Source organism: Hypanus sabinus, chromosome 22 (genome assembly GCF_030144855.1).
Source record: "Hypanus sabinus isolate sHypSab1 chromosome 22, sHypSab1.hap1, whole genome shotgun sequence".
NCBI lineage: Eukaryota > Metazoa > Chordata > Chondrichthyes > Myliobatiformes > Dasyatidae > Hypanus > Hypanus sabinus.
In genome coordinates this window covers 61,080,599-61,108,298 of record NC_082727.1, presented here as the reverse complement: position 1 = coordinate 61,108,298, position 27,700 = coordinate 61,080,599, and the positions used below count along the sequence as shown (strand labels likewise).

The window sequence follows — 27,700 nt, the reverse complement described above, 5'->3', positions numbered from 1 at the left end:
CCCCCAGTTCATCACATAACACCACTGATTCATTACATAACAACATACTGGTTCACCAGGTACAGGAGGTATCTCATAAAGTGAGCACTGAGTGCAGCTGAGGCAGGGTTCCTTCCCTGAACCTGTGTGAACCAAAGTGTTTTTAATGACACTGCCAGAGTTTTCTGCTCACCATTATTGAGACCATCTTTTATTCCAGGTTTACTTAATTAATTAAATTTAAATTCCCCAGCTCTATGCTAGGACTCGAGCTGTTCTATCTGGATTGCAGGTCAAGCACTTTTGCTGCAAGTTCAGTAATTTAACCACTAAACTACAGATATAAATCTAAATATCTAGCTGAGAATAGTTACACAGTGGTACACTTGCAATCAGGACATTGTCCTAAAAAGGGAAAGAATATGCACAGTAGCTTGATTGATCATTGTAAAGCAGAAAGCAGCAGTGCCCATGAATGTATAATTCATGGAATTTAATATTTAGTGTGTACGTGGATTGTTCATCCGTGCACTGAGCGCAGCAAGACCAGTCCATTTGATTCTATTGTTTCAGTTCATTTATTTGCTGTAGATAACTCATTCTTTGATCTGCATAATAATAATAAAGAATAGAATATCTGTGTGGAATGAGCTTCCTGTAGAAGTAGTAGAGGCCAGTTCAGTTGTGTCATTTAAGGTAAAATTGGGTAGGTATATGGACAGGAAAGGAGTGGAGGGTTATGGGCTGAGTGCGGGTAGGTGGGACTAGGTGAGATTAAGAGTTGGGCACGGATTAGGAGGGCCGAGATGGCCTGTTTCTGTGCTGTGATTGTTATATGGTTATATGGTTATAAAGAGCATATTCCTGCCTTTTAGATGAGTGGTGTCGATATGTTAGTAGACAGGAAATTAAGATGCAACTTCAAATGAACCCAATAGTAGGCATTACTCTAAAGCAACGGTGGACCAATTCCATTAAGCAAGGGATCCATTGACCCCAGGTTAGAACACCCTGATCTAAGTGTGAATCGTTATCCTGCTTTAGCTCTCTGCAAGTGGCTTTCAGCAGTTTGTGGGACCTTACTTCCTCACTTAGATATTGACTCTGCTACCTTGAGTGAAGAATGTCAAGTGAGTTCAATAAATAAGGCATTAAAGGCAAAGAGAACTGGAAGAGGATTGTTTTCATAGCTTTGCCATCAGGAATTTCACAGGTGATGAGAGTACTTCCCCCCCCTCCCCCCCCCCCCCCCCCCCCGTGGAATGAATGAATATCTTCTAACTCTTTGACTCACTACTGTAATGGAACAAATACACTTTAATCATCAGTGCATATGCCTTGTGTACTGTACATGTGAGGCTAAAAAGAACTTGCGCTCTTACCTTGTGAACAAATCATGTCTGTGCTCCAAAAGGTTGCTTATAAATTTATTCCCCCAGGTAATTTTAAGGCATGGATGGGAAGGGATGCGATCCTTTGGTATGATGTGATCAGTGACCCAGGTTCAATTCCTGCTGCTGCCTGTTTGAGTCTGTACGTCCTCCCCGTGGTCACACAGGTTTTCTCCAGGTGCTCCAGTTTGTCCTGCGAGTAGGCTAGGATGAAAATGGGGTTTTGCTGGGCAGTGTGGATTGAAGGCTCAGTAGGGCTATTCTGTGCTGTAAGTCAATAAATAAAAGGAAGAGAAAGCTAATTCCCATGAGTTCCTCACTTGAAAAAGTGCTTGGAGTGTGGTCCAGTCATAACAAACACTTTGCTTCATCAGAAGATCAGAATTAGGCCATGTGGGCATTCTATCATGACTGATATTTTAGATTTGCATTTTTCAAGCCATGATTAATGGCTATATGCCTTAACCACACAACCAATCAAGCACCCATCAATCTCTACTTTAAATACATCCAGTGATTTAGCCTGCACAGCCTTCTCCAGCTGAAGAAACCCTCTGGCTGAAGGCATTCCTCCTCATCTCAGTCTTAAAAGGATATCCTTTTATTTTCAGGCTGTAGGGATCTGAACTCCTACAAATGGAAACATACTCTCCATGACGTCCCTATTCAGGCCTTTCAGTGTCTGCTTGATCCATTCAGTTCTTCCAGTTTTTAATTTCAAACTCCGGTATCGGCACCCTCCTTTGTCTTCACACTATCATATCACTTGTTCTTCCACTCCCCATTCCGGGTCTTGAACTGCACAGGTATTGAGGAGGAACTTTGGGTATGTTGTTTTGGCGTTACTGACCTGGCTGTTTAAGGGGTGAGCTGCCTTGCATTTTGGAGACCATTCAAAAGCTCGAAATTCCAGAGGGTGCTGCTGTCACTCGCGATTGACTGATGCAGTGGAGCCAAATTACAACGAGAGGGTCTGAAATTAGTTTTGGCAGAATTGCAAAAACTGGAGACAATCCAGGGGGAGAATGGGGCTGTCAGAGGAAGTGACTTAGTGACCTCAAATTTAAAAGCCAGGAAAGGTCTTGCCTGCATGGAATTAGAATAGGGGAAGGGTTGCAGGAGCGTGTGAAAGCAACGGCTGAGGACATGTGGTGACTTATAAATAGTAGAACTCTAAAAAAAAATTAGTTCAAGATATTCAATAATGTGAAGTTGCAACTGTAGTAGATTAAAAGGCTGTTTTAAGCTTAACATGGAATGCAAGGTATTTATAGTTGTGGAGATAGTTGTTTTTACATTTTATTTATGTAGATATATAGCTGTATCCAGAGATACCCTTTGAACTGCACCGCCCAGCAAACCCCGACTTAACCATAGACTGCTCATGGGACAATTGACAATGACCAATTAACCACCTAACTGGTACGCCTTTGGACTGTGGGAGATAACTGGAGCACCCAGAGAAAGGTCATGCATTTGATGGGGAGGCTGTACAGACTCCTTAGAGAGGACATTGGCATTGAACACCTTACTCCAGTGACCTGAGCTGTAATAGCGTCACGCTAACTGCTACAGTATCGTGGCACCCCTAATTATGTTAGTACAACATTTAGAGTAGAGAGTTTATGTCCGGGAGTGTGTGAGCCTCCATTGTGAGAATTAATCTACTGGTGCATGGAATGGATACTTAAAGTTTGTGATTGAACAGTTCTGTAATTGAGAACACCAGGGGTAAATGTTTATATTTAACATTTCCTCTTCTATCTCTCTAACTATGCTCATTACTCTTTCAAGCAGATGGCTTCATTAATAATTTATCACCATGGAAACCATGGACGTTTCGTCACCATACAAGGAGACATCATCAGTACGCTGTTCACTTGTGGTGTGTCCTCCGAGTGCTTGGCCTTTATATACTTATCAATCAGCTGATTGGTTGTCATTTCAGAACCTCAGTTGTGGTGTGGGGGGGGAATATGAAAGGTCCTCAAAGAAGCAAAATTATCAATAGGATAAGCATGAGATGGGCAGTAAATCAGCTTCTGAGAGATGTAATTATTGGAATTTTATTAAAGAAATAGGAAAGTGTCTCAAAAAAGATAAATATTTGTGAGATGAAAGTTCGATCACTGGAAAGCATAGAAAGCTAGGTCAAAGAAACAAAGGTCAAAGTTAGAAATATAGAAACATAGAAAACCTACAGCACAATAGAGGCCCTTCAGTCCACAAAGTTGTGCTGAACATGTCCCTACCTTAGAAATTAGTAGGCTTACCCATAGCCCTCTATATTTGTAAGCTCCATGTACCTATCCAAAAGCTTCTTAAAAGACCCTATCGTATCCACCTCCACCACCGTTGCCGGCAGCCCATTCCACACACTCACCACTCTCTGAGTAAAAAACTTACCCCTGACATTTCTTCTGTACCTACTCCCCAGCACTTTAAACCTGTGCCCTCTTGTGGCAACCATTTCAGCCCTGGGAAAAAGCCTCTGACTATCCACACTACGCAAAATAGTTCAAAATAAATGTATCATCAAAGTACAAATATGTTACCATATGCAACCCTGCAGATATACTCAGAAAATCCAAAACAGAATAGTGACTATAACCGAATCAATGAAAGACTGCACCAACTTGGGAGTTCATCCAGTGCACGAAAGCTGCAAACTGTGCAAATGCAAAAAGAAGAAATAATAATGATAGATAAATAAATAAGCAATAATAAGAAATATCGAGAGTATGGTGAAGTTGAGTGAAGTTATCCCCCTTGGTTGAGTGGTAGTAACAATTCCGGAACTGGTGGTTGAGTCTTGAGGCAGCGAGAGGAGACCGTGGCCTGGGTGGTGGGAGTCCATGATGAGGGATGCTGCTTTCCTGCAACAGTGCTCTGTGGCTGGGGGGGGGGGGGGGGTTGCCCATGATGCATTGGGTTACATCCTCTACTTTTCATAGGATTTATCATTCAAGGGCATTCGAGTTTATATACCTATGTATGGACTGAAGATTCTCCAATGTATCTGATGTGACAATATATTTTTAAGATTGAGGTTTGGAATAAACAGATTTGATTGCTGATTTGTATGCAGATAATTCCTGTGGTTGGAAAATAATGTGAAATGGACCACAATGAAAATTGCGGTTGAGTATTTCCTGATGAAGACTGTACAAAGGATAACAATGGGAAAGGTTGCAGTTAGGTTGTTGTGGGTGTTCTGGAGTACCTGAATATTGCAATGATAATGATTTGTTCTGGGCAAAAGCATAAAAGAGACATCCATCATGGTGAACAAGCAGCTTATAAACCCTCTATCACTTCCCTCCATTTGAATTGGGCTCTTTATTGAATGGGCGAGCGATTCACTGCCTTCTGTTCAGCTCTACCATTCAATGTACATTTTATCCAAAGATTGTAAAGATTAAATATTGCATTATTTATCACACGTACATTGAAACATACCAACAAATAAGTCATTTGCATCGATGGCCAACAAGATCTGAGGATGTGGTGGCGGAACCTGCGAGTGTCACCATTGCCAATTTAGCGTATCCACAGCTTACTCACCCACACGTCTTTGGAATGTGCGAGGAAACCAGAGCACCCAGAGGAAACCCATGTGGTCACAGGGAGAATGTACTAACTGGTTGCAGAAAGCAGTGGGAATTGAACCTGGGTCACTGGTGCTTTAGTCAGATGAGTGCCAGTGTTTGCTCGTACTGAAATAATAATTTGTTTACTACAATGCAGGACTGCCTTAGGAACTCCGACTCCAGATTTTTCCTTGGGTTTGCTCCTGAAACCTTCCCTATCAGTGGGTATAGCCACAAGACAGCAGAGGTTTGAGATCAGAATTTTGTTCTATTTTAGTTTGAAAGTATTCCCCTCGTATCATAGACCTTCATTGGAGTTGACGTAAGGTGGAGAATGAAACATTACCTTTCCTGCTGCTGAAAAGGCTTGTTCCACGTCTGATGGACTGTTTCCTGCTGGTCTGGTTTCCCCACCTATGTCCACACCCACGCTTGTCCATTGGTGGACACCTTCTCTCGCTGGTCTTCCACACCCCCAAGTCCATTAGTGATGTTTCGGTCTAGTCTGATGCAATGACAGCCAGCAAAGTCAGAAAGGGGCTTAGATTGTGGAAGTCTTAGTTGATTTTAATATCTCTTAAATGTTTTTGACATTCAGAATTGAAAATACTGAAGTGAAAGAAGTTTATTTTTCAGTGCGAAAATGAAAGCTTACTTACAGTGCTCAGAAATGTTTAGAAGTATCGTTGAGGCCCTCCATTGGCCACGTTGACTGTGGATGTTGTATCCCAGCTGCTTTCGTGATATGCAAGCCAGAGCTGTATAATATGGGAAGCAAGCTCTTCACGCAGCTGATAAATCCAAAGGAACAGCAAAGACTGATATATTTTGGTACCAGCAGCATCACATGAGTTGCCAGTCAGTGTTAAACACAATGTAAGACTTCCTTAGGGACTCCAGCTCTGGATCTTCCTTCAGGGTTTACTCTGAAGTCTTCCCTATAGGTGAGTATAGCCATAAAGCAGCAGAGCTTTGAGATCAGAGTTTCCCTTCTCTTATCGTTTATAAAAGTATTAAGCTAAACAAAAATATTTTAAATGAAAACAATTTGCCTTCTACTCTGCCTCCTAATTCTTTGTCTTGCAATCTCCATTGGAATCTATAGGGTCTCCAAGTCAGTGCCAGGTCTAAAGCATAATAATTAAGAGTAATATATATCCCCTTTATCAGGCAACAAAAACACCAGGAAGTGATCCAGCTGTGGGTGTCACGATAAAGATGGCATTAGATTAAAGGAAAAGGCTTACAATATTGCCAACAAAAGCAATAATCCTCAGGACTGGGAACATTTTCAGAATTCTAAGGGTCAAGAGAACGAGCTCTTGATAAAGGCAAGGCAAAGTAGAGTACAACAATAGGCTTAGATTCAAAGTCAAAGTACATTTATTATGTATACTTTTATACAACCTTGAGATTCATCTCCTTACAGGTAGTCACAAAATAAAGAAACCCAGCAGAATCCATTGAAATAAAAGAAGACTGACTGTTAAACACCCAACCTGCAGAGAAAAAAAAGTGCTAACAATAAAAGTAAGCAAATAAAGTTGACAGAAGTGAGTTGACACCGTGATGTTGTAGGCCACAGCCACAGTCTGGTGCAGAAATGAGTAAAGCTCGCTGAGTAACGAGCCAAAGGTCAATGAGGAGATGAGTATTCAGATTTATTTATCAAATGCACATCGAAACATGCTGTGAAATACAAGCCCTTACCTCCAGACTCGCTGAGCCATCTCAGACTTGGACCTTTGGCTTGACCTTCCAGACTTCACTAACCTCTGGGTCTTGACCAAACCAATCTCAGGTACTGATAACCTTGGACCTCGACTAAAGTGAGAGCTTCTATCATTATCATCGTTATGTGCCATGTTGTATGATGTGGCCAATCACTGTTCTTGGCAATGTCTTGTACAGAAATGGTTTGCCATTGCCGCCTTCTGGGCAGTGTCTCTACAAGATGGGTGACCCCAGCCATTATCACTACTCTTCAGAGATTATCTGCCTGGCGTTGCGTAACCAGCACTTGTGATATGCACCGGCTGCTCATTCAATCATCCACCACCTGCTCCCATGACTTCATGTGACCCTGACCGGCAGTGCTGGGGGCGCTAAGGAGGTCCTATGTCTTGCCCAAGGTGAGCTGCAGGCTAGCAGAGGAAAGGAGCTCTTTACACCTTCTTTGGACTTATCAACACCCTGCCACCCAGAGAGCTTCTATGTTAAAAGAATATAAGCTAGACGAGCTAAGGTAGTGTAAGTCTGCAGGACATGATGGTTCTTTTCCAAACTTTTAAAGGAGGTGTCTATTGTGATAGTGGATACACTGCATTGTCCTCGTCCCACATTCCATACGTTGTAGGGCAGGTTTACAGGTTGGATGGCAATAAATGCATCCTCATTACTTACAAAAGGTGATAAAAGAAAGCTGCAAACCATGGGCCAGAAAATCCAACAACAGTCACGGGGAAGATACAGACATATATTATTATGGATCAGGACATATAAAAATAAATACTAAGACTTGGAAGAGTCAATTTGTATTTATCAGAAAAATTGACAAAAACTGTTTTTTGAGTTTGTTCTTGGCAGGACAGGTTGTCTTGATCAACTAGATCTAGTGAAATTGGTCTTCTGGAAAGCCTTCAGTAAGGTGGAAGATAAGAAAAAGTGTTGAACAAAATTAGTGAACTGAATGTTAGTGGGGAGTTGGGGGTGGTGAGGCGCAAGCAGTGGGTATATACCGCTGGGTGTTGGTGGGGGGGGAGTGAGGCAGAAGGAGGGTTATATACCATGGAACGTGGAGGGAGGTGGTATATACCACTGTGGAATATACTGCTGGGTGCTGGTTGGGTGGGGGGAGTGAGGTGGAAGGAATGGAAATACAAATGGAAAATAGCAATGAACTGGTAATTTTGGGGCTGGGAGACTGTGACTGGTGCAGTGCACAGGGCTGGAGATACTATCCAGGTTTGCTGATGATATTGAGCTTGGTGGCAGAGAGTTTTCTGTGGATGTGGTCATTTTAAAATTTAAAATTAAATCAGCAAAGCTGACCTTTTAAGTGAGGAGCGGTTACAAGATGTTGATGTTTGACAGACTTGGATGTTCAAGATTATTTATCATGTAAATATCGAAACACACAGTGAAATGTATCACTTGTATTAACAATCAACACACCCAACGGCATGCTGATGGCAGCCTACAAGTGTCACCACACATTCTGGCACCAACATAGCATGTCCATGATGCTTGGCAGAATAATACTGAACACAACAAGCAACAAGCAAAACCAACATCTCCAGCCATGTCCCTCCCTCCCAGCCACGCTGGAGACCTGCCCTTTAAACCCATGACAGGCCTGTGGCCTCCACCCTTCAGCAGGCTTGCGAAAACTGGGCTTCGATCTCCCTGGCAGAGGTTTGCAGACTCGGCCCTAGCCAACTTCAAGTTCGAGTCTTTGGCCTCAGTCCTCGATGTTAGTCCCAGGACACCCTGATCACTGAACATTTGGCCAGGAACTCCAGGCTCGCCGATGATGGGACCCCAGATGCTATCAGAATCTGGTTTAATATCACTGGCATATGTCATGAAATCTGCTGTCTGGTGGCAGCAGTACAATGCAATACGTAATAATAGAAAAAATATAAATTATTATAAGAAATAGATTTATAAAATTAAGTTAAATGAGTAGTGCAAAAATAGAGCAAAAAATGTTGAGGTAGTGTAGTAAACATTGAGCTCTAGTCTTACTGATTCGCAAGCCCAGGGAGTCATTGGAACTCATTCCTCCTGCCCAGAGCGAACTACAACATTTTGCTGACCAGCTTGTCCAACAAGTGGTTAAGAAGGTAAACAACATGTTGGCTTCGTTGCAAGAGGATTAGCTGGGGCCCTAGTGAGACTATAAATGTGTAATCAGACCTCGCCTGAGGATTTGAGAAACGTATTGCAAAAAAAAACTTCATTGGACGGATTCCTGGGGCTGATGTCGTGTGATGAGAGGTGAAGCAGAGCAGGATTATACTCTCCTGAGCTCGATGAAATATTAAAGATTGGTTCGGCAGATGTGTGGATCAACCACACATCTGCTGAACCAATCTTGCTGGGTTTCTGAGAATGAGGCATAGCACCTCAAAATGAGGGGTTGGCTGTTCGGGACAGATGTGAGAAGACATTGAGATGTGCATGGCTCCCCATATCCATTCTAATAACCTTCTACAGGAGAACCATCGGGAGTGTCCTGTCTGGCTGCATCATTGTATGGTATGGAAGCTACAAGACCCTACAGAAGACAGTAAAAACAGCCGAGAGGATCACTGGGGTCTCCGTCCTCCCTATTTGTGACATTTTCCGGGAACATTCTATCCAAAGGGCCCCGAGGCATTGTTGAGGATCCCTGCCACCCATCCCGCAAACTGTCTGAGCCACAGCCACCTCGAAAGAGGTACAGGAGTATCAGGACTAGGACTGCTAGACTGGCTAACAGGTTCTTACCTCCGGCTTTGAGACTCCTGAATACCTAGCCACCGCTGAGGTCTCGTCACTTGGACAGTGAGCTGTTTACAGTTCAGAATCAGAATCTGGTTTACATCACTGGCATATGTTGTGAAATTTGTTGTTATGCAGCAGCAGTACTTTGCAATTCATAATAAAAACTGTGAATTACAGTAAGTATAAAGAAGGTTAAATAGTGTGTAAAGAAAGAAAAAAGTAGTGAGGCAGTGTTCATGGGTTCATTGTCGAAGCTGTTCCTGAATTGTTGAGTGCTTCAGGCTTCTGTACCTCTTTCCTGATGGTAGCAATGAGAAGAGGGTATGACCTGGGTGATGAGGGTCCTTAATGATACCACCTTTTTGAGGCATCGCTCCTTAAAGATGTCCTGGATGCTGGGGAGGCTGTTGCCCATGATGGAGCTGACTGAGTTTACAAGTTTCTGCAGCTTATTTCAATCCTGTGCAGTGCCCCCCAGATCCCTTAACATACGGTGTTTAATTGTGCTGTATTTTCAACTATATTTTATTAACTTGTTTTGGTGATATTCTGGTTTCTGTGGTGTGTGTGAGGTATGTTTTGTGGGTGCACTGCTTGGTTGTATGTATGTACAGTCAGATCAAAGTTAAAAGGACATTTATTATCGAAGTATCTAAGCATTATACAACCTTGAGAATCATCTCCGTACAGACAGCCACCAAACAAAGAAACCCAATGAACCCATTCAGAAAAAGAAGACTGTCCAGCACCCAGTGTGCAGAGAGGGAAAAAAACAAACCATGCGAACAAAAAGTGAAAGCAATGAATGCAATCAAATAGCATTCTGAGCAAGTCCACAAAGATCCATCCCGAGATAAACTTGGTTCAGCGCAGAGCCGGCCTGTCCCTTGCCTCAAGTCCTGACACCCTGACCTTTTCAATCCAGCCCGGCAATAACAATCAACATTAATTTGATCCTGAATTTGTCAGCTGGAGTGTTCTCTACCTTCTGGCACCGTGGAGGCGGAACTGCTGAGTATATTCCGGACAGTTATCCACTGAATAAAGGGATATGGTGGTGCTGCAGGAGAGTAGTGCTGAATGACAGAGCAGGTTTGAGGGGCTGACTGGCCTACTCTGCTTCTGACAAGCAGCATCTGTGAGAAAAGTTGTTTATTCTTCCTCCTTCTCTGCACACTTTCTATGACCGCTTCGAAAGGGAGAACACAACTACAGCAGTGAAGATCCCTGCTGCACCTGATGATCCTGTGAACTTTGTCTCAGAGGCCAATGTTAGACCGTCTTTAAAGAGCAGCAGGTCCTGATGGAGCACCTGGTAAGGCTCTGAAAACCTGTTCCAACCAACTAGCGGGAGTATTCAAGGACATTTTCAACCTCTCACTGCTACAGGCAGAAGTTCCCACTTGCTTCAAAAAGGCCACAATTATACCAGTGCCTAAGAAGAATAATGTGAACTGCCTTTATGACTATTGCCCAGTAGCACTCACATCGACACTGATGAAATGCTTTGAGAGGCTGCTGACAATAACAACCATTGTTGGTGGAATCTCAGGTGGTGAGTGAGATATGCCAACTAGTGGAATGGTACTGTAACAACAACCTGGCACTCAACGTCAGTAAGGTGAAAGAGCTGATTGTGGACTTCAGAAGGGTAAGATGAAGGAACACATATCAGTCCTCATACAGGGATCAGAAGTGGAGAAAGTGAGCAGCTTTAACTTCCTGGGTATCAAGATCTCTGAGGATCTAACCTGGTCCCAACCTATTGATGTAGTTATAAAGAAGGCAAGACAGCGACTATACTTTAGTTGGAGTCTGAAGAGATTTGACATGTCGACAGATACACTCTAGTTCTCTATTTATACTGTGGAGAGCATTCTAACAGGCTGCATCACTGTCCGGTATGGAGGGGCTACTGCACAGGACCGAAGGAAGCTGAGGAACGTTGTAAATCTAGTCAGCTCTATCTTGGGTACTAGCCTACAAAGTACCCAGGTCATCTTCAGGGAGCAGTGTCTCAGAAAGGCAGTGTCCATTATTAAGGACCTCAAGCACCCAGGGCATGTCCTTTTCTCACTGTTATCATCAGGTAGGAGGTACAGAAGCCTGAAGGCACACTCTCAGTGATTCAGGACCAGCTTTTACCCCTCTGCTATCCAATTCTTAAATGGATATTGAACCCTTGGACACTATCTCACTTTTTTTAATGTACAGTATTTCTATTTTTGCACTTTTAAAAAATCTATTCAATATATGTAATTGATTTACTTGTTTATTATTATGCTTTATTTTATTTATTATTACTTTTTCTCTCTGCTATATTATGTATTGCATTGAGCTGCTGCTGCTAAATTAACAAATTTCACGTCACATGCTGGTGATAATAAACCTGGTTCTGATTGTGATTCCTGGGATAGACTGGATTCTGGTGTACAGCTCATCAGCAAGAAAATACATAGATAAAGCTTTGGGATCTGTCAGGTGTGTGTGTGTGTGTGTGTGTGTGTGTGTGTGTGTGTGTGTGTGTGTGTGTGTGTGTGTGTGTGTGTGTGTGTGTGTGTGTGTGTCTTGGTCATAGATATCCAGTCTGGTAACAGGCCCTTCAGTCCACCTAGTCTCTGCTGTTCATCAAATGGCCATTTATTTAGAGATACAGAGTGGAACAGGTCCTTCCAGCCCTTCGAGCCGCACTGCCCAGCGACCCTACAACCCTGATTCAACCCTAAACTATCATGGGACAATTTACAATGACCTGCCAACTGGTATGTCTTTAGACTATTAAAGGAAACTGGAGCATCCAGAGGAAACTCATGAGGAGAACATACAAGCTCTTCACAGCTTTTAGATACGTTGTGAATTTCTTCAGACTGATATCGATGTGATCTTTGAAGTGTTTCCTTTGGCCATCAGCGGCTCACTGATCTTCCTTCAACTGATAGTAAAGGATCTGTTAAGGGAGGCGTGAGTTAGGCATCCGGATGATATAACCTGTCCATCGGAGTTGGTGTCCCTTTATCGTGGTGAAGAGGCTATTCATGTTGGCCTCCTCCAGTACTCTGGTGGTCGTGTGTCTGTCCTGTCTGCTGATCCTCAAAATCTTTCCTAAGGTTCTTTGGTATGGCAGATACCTGAAAGTCATCTCAGTTACAGCTGCACACAGGAGCAGCAACTGAAAGCACTGTTGTAGTTCGATGACCCACCTCTGTTGTGTTTAACAGATCTTGTAATTCATGACTGCCATCTAGTGTTCGATTGTCAGGGCCAGCTAACTGTGAGGAATCCTCTGGCTGCAAATTAAATCTCTCTCAGGCTTTAGAACAAATGCTTTGAAAATGGGTGTTAGCTGGACAATTGAGTTCCTGATACGAGGAAAATTGCAAAATTCTGCTGTTTGGCCAAGAAGTTCTTGTATTCAATGTCCAGACCAAAGGTATTGGGCAGTGAGAAGTACAAGTCCACAGTTCTTTGAAAAACGTTGTTGGCTAGGAGATAAGAGATATATTGTTCCTTCACTTTAAAGCTACCCTGGAAATTCTTCCTGTGGTTCTTGGAGCTGAATGGCGGCTGTCAGCGGGATGGATGAGTTTTGCCATTTCGGACTAGTGTACCCAATTAAACCACAAGCTGCCATTTTCCATATTCCTTGCTGTGCTGATTAGTGTGGTTATACAATAATCTAACTGAGTTTTTTAATGTCACATATTATTCTGAATATCTGATTGTCTTGAAACAGCTGCTCATGTTTCTTCAGTGATCTTCTGATCACATTTAATGAAAGCGTCTGCACGGTGAGTTCCAACCAATTATTCATCCGTGGACCATATCACAACCACCACCTGCCATCATGTGGACTCACTTTATGCTGCAATTCATCAATTTTTGATTCTTCACTGGACCTCTGATGTTATCCCCTCCACTGCCCAGCATTTCTTGGGCCATTTATCTCTCTACACAGGCTGTGGAAATCAGCTAACTTTGTAGAATCCAGGCCTGGGTCCATTAAAGCAAGGTTATCAAGTTAGTGAGGTTATTCATTCCCACCAGGGGATCTTCTGGCACAACTGCTTGATTTACTAAGTTGCTCATGATGTTAACCCTGATGCAGAGTGATCTTGCAAATAGCACGCTTCAGTAGTAAATTGCCCTGCACTTGGTGACCATGTCATTGGCTGAACCAAAGCTGGTGATGGATCAGCATATGGGAGAGAGATTCAAAACCTGGCTGAGTTACCAACCACTCACTCAATGTCAGCAAGACCAAGGAGCTGATGGTTGAGTTCAGGGGGAGGCAGCTGGAGGTCCATGAGCCAGTCCCCATTTGGGGATCATCAGGCCATAAGGCAAAGGAACAGAATTAGGCCATTCAGCCTATCAAATCTGCTCTGCCATGTCATTAGTGGTGGAGAGTGTTAGGAACTTTAAATGACCCAATGTTATTATTTCAGAGGATCTGTGCTGGGTCCAGTACTCAAGTGCCATGGCAAAGAAAGCACAGGCAGTGCCTCTGCGTCCTCAGAAGTTTCCAAAGATTTAGCATGACACCTGAAACTTTGGCAAATTCTATAAGTGCGTGGTGGAGAGTATACTGACTGCATGCATCACGGCCTGGTTTGGAAACACCAACGCCCTTGAATGGAAAGTCCTACAAAAAGTAATGGATATGGTCCAGTCCATCAGGAGGAAAACTCTTCCCACCACTGAGCATGTCTATATGGAACACTGTTACAGGAAAGCAGCATCCATCATCAAGGGCCCCCAGCGACCAAGCCATGCTCTCTTTTTGCTGCTGCCATCAGGAAAAAAAGTACAGGAACCTCAGGGCCCACACCACCAGGTTCAGGAACAGTTATTACATTTGGCCCTCCTTATCCGCGGGAGATTGGTTCCGGGACCCCCTGCGGATACCAAAAAACGATGCTCAAGTCTTCAGCGCGGTGGTCTATAGGACCCGGTGGAGCTCGGGACCCGCCACCCGTGGCTGCTGCTGAATCCGCAGTGTTTCTGTTCTGTTGACTGAAAACAATCACAATTGAAAAGAACATGGAAATAAAGCGATCGGAAAGAGGTGAAATGCCATCAGTCATTGGAAAAGCGTTAGGCTACAGTCGGTCAACGATCGGAGCAATTTTAAAGGATAAAGTGAGAATAATGGATCATGGGAAAGGCCCTGCCCGGATGAAAGCTGCAACTATTACTAAGCAACGCAGTGGTTTAATTATTGAAATATATACATTTCTTAAGTGTTTTATATGCATAGAAAGGTAAAATATATGCTATATACTAAGACACACATTTGACTGATACTAAATAATAATAATACCAGATGTACCTGCTCCAACTTACGTACGAATCCGACTTAAAGACTGTGCTTTAAATCATCTCTAGATTACTTATAGTACCTTATACAATGTAAATGCTACGTAAATAGTTGTTATACTGTATTGTTTAGGGAATAATGACAAGAAAAAAAGTCTGTACATGCTCAAACAATGAGAGCTGGAGTGAGAACTTATGGGTTTTCCCGATCCACGGTTTGTTGAATCCGCGCATGTGGAACCTGTGGATGAGGGAGGGCCGACAGTACCTCCCAACCATCAGGCTCTTGAACCAAAGGGGATAACTTCACTCACCCCATCACTAAAATGTTCCCACAGCCAATGGACTCACTTTCAATGACTCTTCATCTCATATTCTCAATATTTATTATTTGCTTATCATTTATTATTTTTATTTTGTCATTGCACAGTTTGTTTCTTTTGCACATTAGTTGTTTGCCTATCCTGTTGGTGTAGTCTTTCAGTGATTCTATTGTGTTTCTTATATTTACTGTGAAAGCCCACAAGATAAGAATCTCAGGGTTGTAATAGTGAAATACGGTGCCTTTTAAAAGTATTTAAACCACCCCCCCTGGAAGTTTTCGTGTTTTATTGTTTTATAACATTGAATCACAGTGGATTTAATTTGAATTATTTAACACTGAACAACAGGAAAAGTCTCTTTCATGTGGAAGTGAGAGCAGATTTCTACAAATTGGTCTGATTTTATTACAATTACTCATTACAAAATAATTGATTGCATAATTACTCACCTCCTTCAAGTCAGTATTTAGTAGATGCACCTTTGGCAGCAATTACAGCTTCCGTCTGTGTGGACAGGTCTCTATCAGCTTTGCACATCTGGACTCTACAATTTTCCCCCATTCTTCTTTACAAAACTGCTCAGGCTCTGTCAGATTGCAAATGCAGATACTACATTCAAAGCAACACCCAAAAAGCTGGAGAAACTGCACAATATTGCATGAGCTACTTGCTAAAACATGCTTGGATGTATTCCTGTCACACCATGCCAATTGACATTTCAGCCAAATTCTGCCACATTTCAATACTGTACTTTTTTCTTGTCACTTTTCCTGCAACTTAACAGGAATACATCATTCCATCCTTCTGTTCCCACGGGATTACAATTATAGGAGGGACAGGAAATAGTCGATCTTGAACTGTGGGTCTAAGGTCCTAATTGGTGTGTGTTCATTAAGTAACCTGGATGGGGACATGAGTTGTTCTAAGATTGTTGGTAAGCACTACATTTGGTTCTTGCTTCTTTGAGGAAGAGTACTGTACATATTAAGCAGATGGAAAAGCACAAAACCCAATAATTTACTGACTATAGTTCTCTGAGCAATAACATGTTTGTAAGTGAGACTAGGAAGTTGACAAAAATAGCTCTACTCCTGTGAAGAAATTAGAACTAGTATCGAATTGTCAGAATTAAAAGGCTGATTCTTGCCTGGTTATAAATATGGAAGTCATCAAAGCAAAGCTTTTTGTAGAGTTAGTTTATTACTACCCTTGGTATCTTCTTATTTGATTCAATAATCACTTTTGTTTGATATATGCTTTGGGAAATTATCTTTGTCAGCATCTCTTTAATTTCTTTACAGCTGCACAGACCAAACATTGCTGTGAGCAGGAAAATTTACATGGCCTGAAATCTGTGTGGCACCCTAAATGTTACTTTTGTAATATATATGTGGTGAACTATGTGCCTGTCTGGACACACCCCCTGCTGACTGCTCCTGTGGCTCCTCCCCAGGCCCCTGTATAAAGGCGATCTGAGGCCTGACGCTCGGCTTCAGTCTCCAGGTCATAGTATGATGGACACTCACTCCTGGTTCCTTCTTCCAGTCAATAAAAGCCGATATCTCGCCTTACGTCTCAGTGTGAGTTATTGATGGTGCATCAATATATATTATGACATTGGCATTCAGTGGGCCAATGGTTTATTAACAATCATCTACTGACTTCCATTCTGTGTTTATTGTTACAGTTTGTAGCAGTTTTGTAACTTGAAGCACTCTCAGTCTTTCAAGTATTAATGGAATCGATGTGCATTGCCTATTCAGAAGTTGCACTACTCCAGATGGGACTTCAACCCACAATCCCTGGTTTAGGAGCAACATTCGCTCCGATTTTATTTTTATACAGTTGCATGATCCAATCGTTGCTCTGAGTATGAAATGTTTACACAGCCTGAAAACTGTGTAGCATGTTATAGAACAGAAAATTCCAGCTGCATGGCAACAAAGGGGCAGTGCAGTAACTCAACAGTACCAGCAAACTGGGTTCAAATCCCAGTCTGTGCGTTCTGTCGGTGACCGTGTGAGTTTTCTCCGAGTGCTCCTGTTTCCTTCAACTGTCCAAAGAGCTGCCAGTTGGATTAAATCGGGGTTTGCTGGGGGCATGGCTCGAGGGGCTGGAAGGGCCTATTCTGCGTGGTATCTCAGTAAATATGCACAGGCACGTTTCAGCTACTGCGAGGCCAGGCACCTACACAGCTCAGAGGGGACGGTGCTTAGGAAGCTAATGGTTTTTATTGTTTATATTTCTTACATGGATTCCTTTCTGTTTTCAGATTGTGCCGGCTGTGGCAGAGATATTAAAAATGGACAAGCCTTACTGGCTCTCGAGCATCAGTGGCACCTAGGATGTTTCAAGTGCAAGTCATGTGGGAAGGTCCTCACCGGAGAGTACATCAGCAAGTAAGTGCAAATCACACTCTTTGCTAGAATGCACAGAGTACAATGGTGAGCTTGTTTTATCCTGTTTTGAAGTTTAATGCAATATAACACTGGCATTAATTGAATCTGGGGGAACTGATATTAGTTCCTCCAGCATTTTGTCTGTGTTGCTCTAGATTTCCAGCATCTGCAGAATCTCTTGTGTTTAAAAATATCAATATCATGTTGAAAATAAAAAAGTAAAATACAGTATTACACAGTACTGTTAAATACCACAGCAAACTATATAAATAACTTGCTGAGATAGCTGTGTAACTCAACAAGTGATTGTGAAACAGTTAATATTTCAAGTAAAATTATTACCTGAGAACATACATGTCACCATATACTATCCTGCGATTCATTTTCGTGTGGGCCTGCTCAGTAAACCCATAGAATTGTAACTATAACAGAGTCAATGAAAGACCGCACCAACTTGGGTGTTCAATCAAAGTGCAAAAGACGACAAACTGTGCAAATATAAAAATAAAGAAATACTAATAATAAATAAATAAGCAATAAATATTGAGAATGTGAGATGAAGAACCCTTGAAAGTGAGTCCATAGATTGTTATAACAGTTCAGTGATGGGGCGAGTGAAGTTAGCCCCATTGGTTCAAGAGCCTGAAGATTGAGGGGTAGTATCTTTATTCAGAACTTAGAGCAGTTAAAGATAAATTTAAGATACAGAGGAGGAAATGGAAGATTTGTAATGAAATGGAATGCAGAACAGGTAGAAAGGAAAAAAAGACAATTGTGCAAGGCAAAAATCGATGGTAATGGGACAAGTAAAGAAATAAAATACTGGACTGTGTGTGGCATAAATGAGTATAACAGTGTTTCACAGAATTTGTTAAACTTTATAATTAACTTGGAATTCTGTAATGTTCTGAGTCAAAATATGTTTTATGGTTCTTTTCTAAAATATAAGGTGCTGTTTCTTGAGATTATATTAAACTCTTGAAGTGGCATTAATATGCAGCAATGGGATATTATGTGACTTTTATATATCTATCTGGTGTAAGTATTTAGAATAGTCTATCACTGACTAATTTGTAAAATATGGCAGCTTGCTTAGTCGAATTGAATTGGATTTTAGTTTCAGATTTTAAACATTATCCTCAATGTTATATGATGAACATATGCAGTATATTGCTAACATACTGTGGTCTCCAAACCATCTTTATTAATCTTTTGTATCCAATACCAAGTTTAATTTTGGTTTAAATTTGTGAGCTTAGTTATATTGCATTTCTTTGCAAAGTTGTTCTTAATCCTCCTTTCTTCATAAATCTCTGACAGAGATGGTGCTCCTTATTGCGAAATGGATTATCAAAATCTCTTCGGTGTGAAATGTGAAGAGTGTGACAAATTCATCACAGGAAAGGTCTTGGAGGTATGTGAATGGCAACTCCTTAATAAAAATTAGTGTTTTTGCTGAGAACATATGTTCTTCATGTAAATCACAACCAAGTGAGATTAAATTCTGCTTTCTATTAAATTGGAGGTGTTTTGGTTCAATTGTTTTTCTAGTTCCACTAACCAACTTGCAGACATCACTCATGTACTTGTGGACAATTATTAAACGATACCTTAATTTTACTCTTAAGATCCCAATTTTCTGAATTCTCCTTCCATGTTTCCTTAATCATTTTCAGTTCTATAATTCTCTCGCGAGCACTTACACCCTCTAATTCTGGCAATTTCTCCAGTCCCAAAGCTATCTTCGTTTTGCCTTTAGCTACTGAGGGCCCAGGCTATGAACTTCCCTCCTGAATCCTCCTCTCCCACTTGCCTCTCTTGAAGATTCCATATAAAACTGAAAATCTTCCTTTTAAAAAAAAGGTAAAATCTGGACATCCAAAACAAAGCTAACAAATTCACAAAACACCAGGCAGTTATTGTGTGATGGCTCCCTTCCTGACTTGCTGTCTATTTCAATCTTTTACAGTGTTTGATGTGTTTTACCAATAGATTAAACAATAGGTTCTGGATGTATGCAAGCAAAAGCTGACATTTAAGCAACTGAAAGTTATTTAACCCCTCTATATGATCCACTTAAAGCAAATAATCTACAGGATTGAATGAATTACTATTAATTCCTGAGAACTTTATTTTATGATGGTAAATATTTTAGCCTGAATTTTCAGAATCAGATTTAATATCACTGGCATATATTGTGAAATTTGTTAATATTGTGGCGAGTGCCCATGATGGAGCTGACCGAGCTTACAACTTTCTGCATCTTATTTTAATCCTTGCAGTACCCCACCTCCATGCCAGTCAATGATGCAGCCAGTTAGAATGCTCTTCATGGTAGAAATTTGCAGGTGTCTTTGGTGAGATACTAAAACCCCTCATGAAATATAGCTGTTGACGAGCTGCCTTAGTAACTGCATTGATATGTTGGACCCAGGATGGATTATAATACATTAAAACAGAAAATGACGACAGGAACAGAGTGATGAGCCAGTGATGTTAATGCTACATGTAGTTTATAGGTCAGACTGATTGAAGGGACGTTTTGATTTTGATGGATTAAAATGAGTCATTGAACCTCAAAGAAATTCACAGCGTAAAGTGCCTTGAGATATTTTATAATAAAAATCCCTGTGATGGTTTGGCTAACAGTGAGGGTGCTGCAAAAACATGGTTGAAGAGTTCTCACATTTAGATTCACAGGGATTTAGTTTGCTTCAGGCTGAAATACTTGGAACTATATGAGGATGAAATTATTATTGCCTATTGCACAAAATGCACTCGGCCTGAATCAGCAGCCCACTTTCTGTTGACTTCATATAAATGAATAATGAGACAGCAAACGTTGTTGTGTGAAAAGGCCAAATAACAACTGGAAACTAGGCCCCGGACCTCAGCAGTTATCTCACCAGCTGTTAAAAGGTTGTTGTGAATATTCTGGTGTGTTTGTTCTGCTTTCATCGATCCTGTGGTTGAATAAAGATTTCTCTGTTACCTGTCCCCATCCCAGCATCACCCCTGCTGGAACATGCAGGGCAGCACAGCTGGTCACCCGGTTCCCTCACAGCACCAGGTAACCTGGTTCAGTGCCGACCTCTGGTGCTGTCAGCCTGCAGTTTGCTTGTTCTCCCCGTGACAGCATAGGTTTTCACTGAGTGATCCCATTTCATCCTACCTCCCAACCACGGGCAGACTGATCTCTCACGGCCAGCTTCCTTGAGTGCGTAGGTCAGTGGTTGTATCTGAGGAGATCTGGTGAGAAGAAGACAAAATGGCCGTGAGTTAAATGGGAATTCATAAGCACAAGAGATTCTCCAGGTGCAACACAAACAAACCGCTGGAGGAACTCAGCAGATCAGGCAGCATCTATGGAGAAGAGTAAACAGTTGAACTTTTGGGACCAAGACCCTTCATCGGGACTGGAAAGGAAGGGGGAAGAAGCCAGAATAAGAAAGTGGGGGGAGGGATCGGAGTACAAACTAGCAGGTGAGAGATGAGGGAAGGTAGATGTGTGGGGGAGGGGTGTGAAATAAGGAGCTGGGATGTGATGAGTGGAAGAGGTAAGCACTGAAGAAAAAGGAATCTGGCATTAGAGAATGGTTGACCATGGGAGAAAGGAGAGGAGGAGGGGCACCAGAGATGAGTGATCTCCCATGTGATCTCTCCCTTGTCCGCTTGTCTCTCCTCACTTGATCTTCCTCCTGGGACTGATCCCTGCAAGTGGGACAAACACTACATCTGACCCCAACACAGCCATCCTCACCACCATTCAGGTCCCTTCAGGTGAGGCAACACTTTACCTGCGAGTCTGTCAGGGTCACCTACTATACCTGGCGCTCCCAGTGCTACTTTAGTGAGACCCGCCGTAGACTGGGGGACCATTTGGTCAAAGGGCCTTTTACTCTGTCTGCCACAAAGGGGGGGTTTCTCAGTGGCTGCCCATTTGAATTTGACTTCCCATTTTCATTTCGATGCTGTCACAGTGAGGCCACACTCAGGCTGGAGGAGCACCTCCTCATTCTGTCTGGGCAGCCGCCAACCTGATGGCACGACCATCAACTTGCCATAATTTATCCCGGCTCCCCTGGATGCAAGGCGTGTTTTTCCTTCATCTGGAATGGAAACTAGTATAAATAAAAATTTTTGGAACAGGGGAAATGACATTAACATGTGAAGACTGCTGTCACTGTTGGAAATTACTGAGTAATAGCAATTCCTGCATTGCAAGATCTACCATTTTCTCTGCTTCTGTGACAGTAAACAGAACGTTTTAATCAGTGTAGAGTCTTAGAAATGTACAGCATGGGGACAGGCCCTTCAGCCCATCTAGTCTGTGCTGAACCATTTAAACTGCCAACTTCCATCGACCTGCACTGGGCCCATAGCCCTCCATACCCCTACCATCCAACCATGTACCAATCCAAACTCTTCTTAAACAATGAAGTCAAGCTCACATGCACCACTTGCACTGGCAGCTCATTCCACACTTTCACAACTCTCCTGGGTGAAGGTTCCCCTCACGTTCCCCTTAAATTTTTCACCTTTCGCTCTCTAGTTGTAGTCCCACCCAACCTAGCTGCTCTTTATTATTCCTGTTACCTTTTGTGCATTTTTATATGCAGTTTCACTCTATGTTTTACAATTCTCCTCAAAATTGAAGGAGGATCTTCCCAAATGGAGGTCAGAGACATAGAGCATTGATTCACCAGCAATTTTATGTGTATGAAATGAGGGTGGTGCGTGACTTGGAGTCAGGGTGTCCATTTGCCTCTGGAATTGGAAGTTGCTGCGTGAGAGCCTGTTGTAACTTGCTCCTGTACTCACTGTACATAGTGGCCACAGTGCACCAAAAGGTACTAATCAAACGGGATTATTTTATCCCAGTTAGTGTCAAGCTTCCACTACTCTTCTGACTTGCATCTTGTAGGTAGTGAACAGCTTTTAAGAAGTGATTCATTGCCAAATACATGTCCACTGGCCTATTTTTGTATCTCCATGCTGGTCATTTTTCCCTCTTGTTACTAAGGGAGTTCAATGGTGCTGATTTTATTATACTTCAGTCTAAGTGATTTGCACTTTCGTGCGTTGAAAGGGATTATCAAGTAGGAAAACAGAGGGCAGTTGGGAGACTCTGATTTCCCCAGACAAAATCAAGGATGCATGAGAGAATGGGACCTGTAGATCCTGCATCTTCACTCTGTGGACAAAGGAATCGTATCCTGAATCTCAGTTCGGTCTACAGAAGTTTGAATTTTACAGCATTTGTACCAAGTGGGTTCCAAGTTGGTGGAACAGTGACCCTTTCAAGATCTACATTTTGAGTAAAGTACTGTGTGAAGACAATCCATTATGTCAGAAATGTGTCCAATGATAATACAGAATAGCATTAAATAAGAAAGCCCAATAACATTGACGTTTGAAGTCCTGTTACTGGTACAATATTGAGATTCATTTTCTTGCAGGCATTCACAGTAAATACAAGAAACACAGTAAAATCAAGTCTGCACCCCACAGGGTGGACAAACAACCAGTGTGCAAAAGACAACAAACTGTGCAAATACAAAAGGAAAAAAAAGATATAATATGTAAAGTAATTAATTAAAATATGCAATAAAATGGAGAACATGAGATGAAGTGTCCTTCAAAGTGAGTCCATAGGTTGTGGGAACAGTGCAGTGAAGTTGTCCCTCTGGTAGGGAGACTCCTATAATCCTCTCGGCCATCCTTACAGTCCTTTGTAGGGACTTCTGGTTTGAGGCTTGGCTAGTTCCCATACTAGTGGCTATATATTCTCCTGTTTTGTCTTCCTGATGGAGCAGGAAAGCACAGTTCTTGCTGTCACATCCCCCCATCTGAAGGCAGCATCACGATCCCTCAGCCGTGCACGCCATGGCTGCACAGAGTTAACGCCACACTGTTAACGCTCCGGATGTTGCAGTTCCAAGTTTAATTCTGATGTCATCCATAAGAAGACTGTACGTCCTGCCCATGGAATGTGTGGATATTCTCCGGATGCTCTGGTTAACACCCACAGTCCAAAGATGTACCCATTAGTTGGTTAATTGATCATTGTAAATTGCCCCGTGATTAGGCTAGGGTTAATTTGGGGGTTGCTGGATGGTGTGGCTTGTAGGGTCAGAAGAGCCTGTTCTGCACTGTAACTCAATAAGTAAGTAAGATCTATGTGTGTCTTGAGCTCACAGTTGAATTCAAATACTAAACTTGTTGCAGCTTTCTCTCACCAACAGAATGTTGAATTTAAAATTTTAATGCAGAAATAATTATGCTAATAATTTATTTCTCTGAAATTCAGCTCTATTTAATATTTTTTCAACAAGTTCTCTATTGTTTGATCATTGTGTTGAGTGTGGAAAAGTAGGGCTCCCTCATATTGCTGTTTGTATAGTGTGTTTCTGTTACAGAATGCCCCCCATTGAACAACCTGCTTTCAACAATGCAGTCCATTCTGTTGGTCTGAATAGTCAGTTCTCCAGAATGTGGCTGGCTGTTCTGCAGTGAGCAGGTGACATAGAGAGTCACCTTTGTATCATCTCATTGATCAGTCGAGACCTCAATCACGAAAGCCATGATGGAATGCAAAATAATAGTTGTTAACAGTTGCTCAATCGAAGCTTTAATACAACAGAACAGAAACACAAATGTGTTTATGCTGCAGATCTCAACCATGTAAAAAAAACTGCCATTTGTATATTGATAAATGATATATATCTATAATGTTAATTTACATTCTAATTTATATTCTGTAAATAGATGCAAAGAAATGAGCATATTTCCAGCAGTATTTTGACTATGTGCTATAATTCTGAGACTGGTTTTATTATCTGTAGTATCTTTGAGAAAGTAAGTAATAAGGAGCTTCTATTTGGTCCCCAAACTGTTTACATTGCTTTGCCTTTCAATTGATTTTTCTGTAAAAAGATTAAAAATTAATCTTCCCTTCACAATGTCAATTTTGCTTTTTGATATTAAATGAGCACAAGGTTCTATTTGCAAGATCTGACTAACATTATCATTATATGATTTTATCCAATGAGATATAAAAAGACAACTAACTTGAAGAAATATAGCAGAGGTACCACAAGATAGCACTGTTATATCATGTAAAGAGAACAATAGTCTCAAAGATATGTAAGCAAGATTTAGCATTTTGTTTCCCTGAATCATTCGGCAATTATTGCAGTATAGCTGCCTGAGATATAGTCAACATGCTGAAATATATTTTATAGGCCCCCATGGATGTTGCCATTTTCTTTCTCTGTTTCTGTGACTATATTTTACTGATATTTGTGCCTCGTGCTGTGTGTGACTGCTGGTACTATGTTTTGCACCATAGCCCTGGAGGAACACTGTCTCGTTTGGCTTTATTCATCATTCATGTATGCTTGAATGACAAACTTGAACAAACTTGCATCCTAGCTGTCTACGCAAGCCAAACCAGTACGATATGGAGAGCAAGCTGTTGCCCATGCAGCAGGATCCCCCTCTCCACACAGCTGATGACTCCAAAGGAATGGCGGAAAATGATGCAGTCTGGCACCAGCAGTGTCACAGGAGTTGCCAGTCAGTGTTGAACTCAACAACATCGAACTGCCTTAGGGACTCCAGCTCTGGACTTATCCTCAGGTTTACTCGTGAAGCCTGCAAGGCAGTGGAGGTTTGAGATCAAAGTTTTCATTCTCAACAATGATTGACAAGCCCCATCTGCCTGAAGCTAATGCTTTTAAGGTGCCAGTAAACCTACCTTTGCCTCTTCTCCTCTCAGTAGAAGTGGCCCTTTGGGCTTAGTGGCTAAGTCACATGTGAAGACCAGGAGCTGAACTTGGTTGTCAGAGGCTATTTGAGGTGCCTGCTGTTGGGAGCATTTAATAGGTAGTGGCAGCACATCCCCATACCCCCCCAGCTATGACAATCTTACGGAATCAAAATAAAATTAATGTAATTTTTTGGGATATATTGCAACCTGCAGTACTTTTCTGAATTATTGTGTCTTTTCTTCAAAACTCACCTTGACTGTGTTGCAGATACACTATGTATCTGGAAAAATTAAAAACATCAATGAGTTGTGTGAAATTTTTGGGAACATTTTGGGACCATAACTGATTACGTTTTAAGATGGTCATGATTAAGGATAAAAATGGGTCTTGCAGGAAGGTACCAAATTAGGGGGAGGGCATATTCCAACTGGATAAGGCAGAATCTAAAGGGCAGATACTGTTGGACAAGTCTACAACTGACAAATGGAAGCTCGGGATCAGCATGTTCTGGTAAGGAGTAAGGACAAAAATGCTAAAGTAAGGGAATCTTGGATGACCTGAGGTTTAGTCAGGAAGGAAAAGGAAGCTTATGTAGTTTAGGCAGCTAAAATCAGGCTGGGCTCTGGATTACAGAAATCTGCTCAGCAGGTCATTATCAGGGTCAAAAGGAGCCATAAAATGCCCTTGACAAGAAGGATCTCCAAGGATCCCAAAACATTTTATACTTAGGACTAAGAGGATAATGAAGGAGAGCACAGGTCCACTACAGGATGAAGGAGGGAATTTGTGCTTGGAGTCTATACAAGTGGCTGAGGTATTAAAAAAGTAGTCTGCTGTTATTTACTGAGGGAAAGGATTTAGAAGATGGGGCAAAGAGAGAGGAGGAGGTATGCTAATATGCTGGGACATTTTGAGATTAAGGAAGATGTAGTTGTGGGACTTCTGTAAATCATTAAGGAGGGTAAAATCCTAGGCCTCCAGGTATATTGTATATCCCAGAGTATTGAAAGAAACTGCTGGGGGCTTCACCAAAGACCTTTGTGTTCTCACTTGCAACAAGCAAGATCCCAGAATACTGGAGTGTAGCAAATGTTGTGCTTTTCTTCAGGGAAGGAAATGGGGATAAGCCTGTGAGCCTCACATCAGTGGTATGGAAGCTGTTGGAGAAGATACTGAGGTGTAGCCTTTATGTACTTTTGGAACGGCATGGCCTGCTTAGAGATAGAGAGCATGGCTTTGTGCGGGGCAGATCATGCCTATAAACTTAATCACGTGACAAAGGTACTTAATGAAGGTAAGGCTACATGGATATTAATACGGCATTTGATAAGATTCAGATGATAATGATACATGGGGGAATTGCAAGTTTCGATTCAGAACTGGCTTGCCCGTAGAAAACAGAAAGTCGGGATGGAAGGCTATTATTCTGATGGAGGTCCAGTGTGCATCCCAAGGTTATATCTCAATGATTTGGATGAAACTGTAGATGGGTGAATTTGCAAATTTGTGGATGACATCAAGGCTGGTGCAGTTATGGAGAGTGTAATATGGAATACACTTGGGAAATGTACATTAATGCATTTTGGTAAAAGGAAGAATAGCTTAGATATTACCTAACTGGGGAGGAAATCTGAACATCAGAGGTGCAGAGGGACATAGGAGTCTTCATGCAAGACCCCCAGAAGGTTAATTCACAGGTTGAGTCTTGGTAAAGAAAGCAAATGCATGGGGCTCTTATTGAAATCTGCCAAAGGTTGAAAGGACTGGATAAGGTTGAAGTGGAGAGGTGTTTCGTATGGTGGGGGTATCCAGAACTAGAGGGCACAGTCTCAAAATTGAGGGGTGACCTTTTAGAACAGAAGTAATGAGGAATTGTTTTTTAGCCAGACCGTGGTGAATCTGTGGAACGCTCTGCCACAGGCTGCACTGGAGGCCTAGCCTGTTGATAGATTCCTGATTGGTCAGGGCATCAAGGGATATGGTGAGAGCATAGGTGTATGGGGTTTAATGGGATCCGGGGTCAGCCATGATGAGATGGCAGAGCAGACTCAGTGGGCTGAATGGCCTAATTCTGCTGCTATGTCTTATGCTCTCTGTAAGGATTCGTACATCCTCCCTGTGGAATGCATGGGTTTTCCCTGGGTGCTGCGGTTTCCTCCCATTGTCCAATTACATACTGGGTAGGTTAAGTGGTCATTGTAAACAGTCCCTTGATTTGGCTTAAATTGGGGTTGTCGGGTTGCTGGGGCTAGAATGGCAGGTAAAGTCTATTCCATGTTGTATCTCTAAATAAATAAATAACTCTGAATAAATCCATTATGGAAGTTAAAGTTGTACGAGTGTGATTTGGTGCTTGATGAAGTACACTGGTAATGAAATTCAAAAAGTGGTAAAGAGGATTTGATGATCTGTGGGCCATTTGCTGTGCAGGCTGTGGTTCTG

General features: G+C 42.0%; 1 protein-coding gene across 9 annotated transcripts in view; it reads left to right on the top strand.

Moving 5' to 3' along the window:
* The window catches only part of ablim1b (actin binding LIM protein 1b), a 400,575-nt gene that overhangs the window by 222,025 nt on the left and 150,850 nt on the right, over positions 1-27,700 (top strand). For all 9 annotated transcript variants that reach the window (XM_059947920.1, XM_059947911.1, XM_059947912.1 and 6 more), the window contains 2 exons: positions 17,360-17,486; positions 18,807-18,900. In XM_059947920.1, the coding sequence (XP_059803903.1) occupies positions 17,360-17,486; positions 18,807-18,900 (221 nt within the window). The remainder of the gene's footprint in view (positions 1-17,359; positions 17,487-18,806; positions 18,901-27,700) is intronic.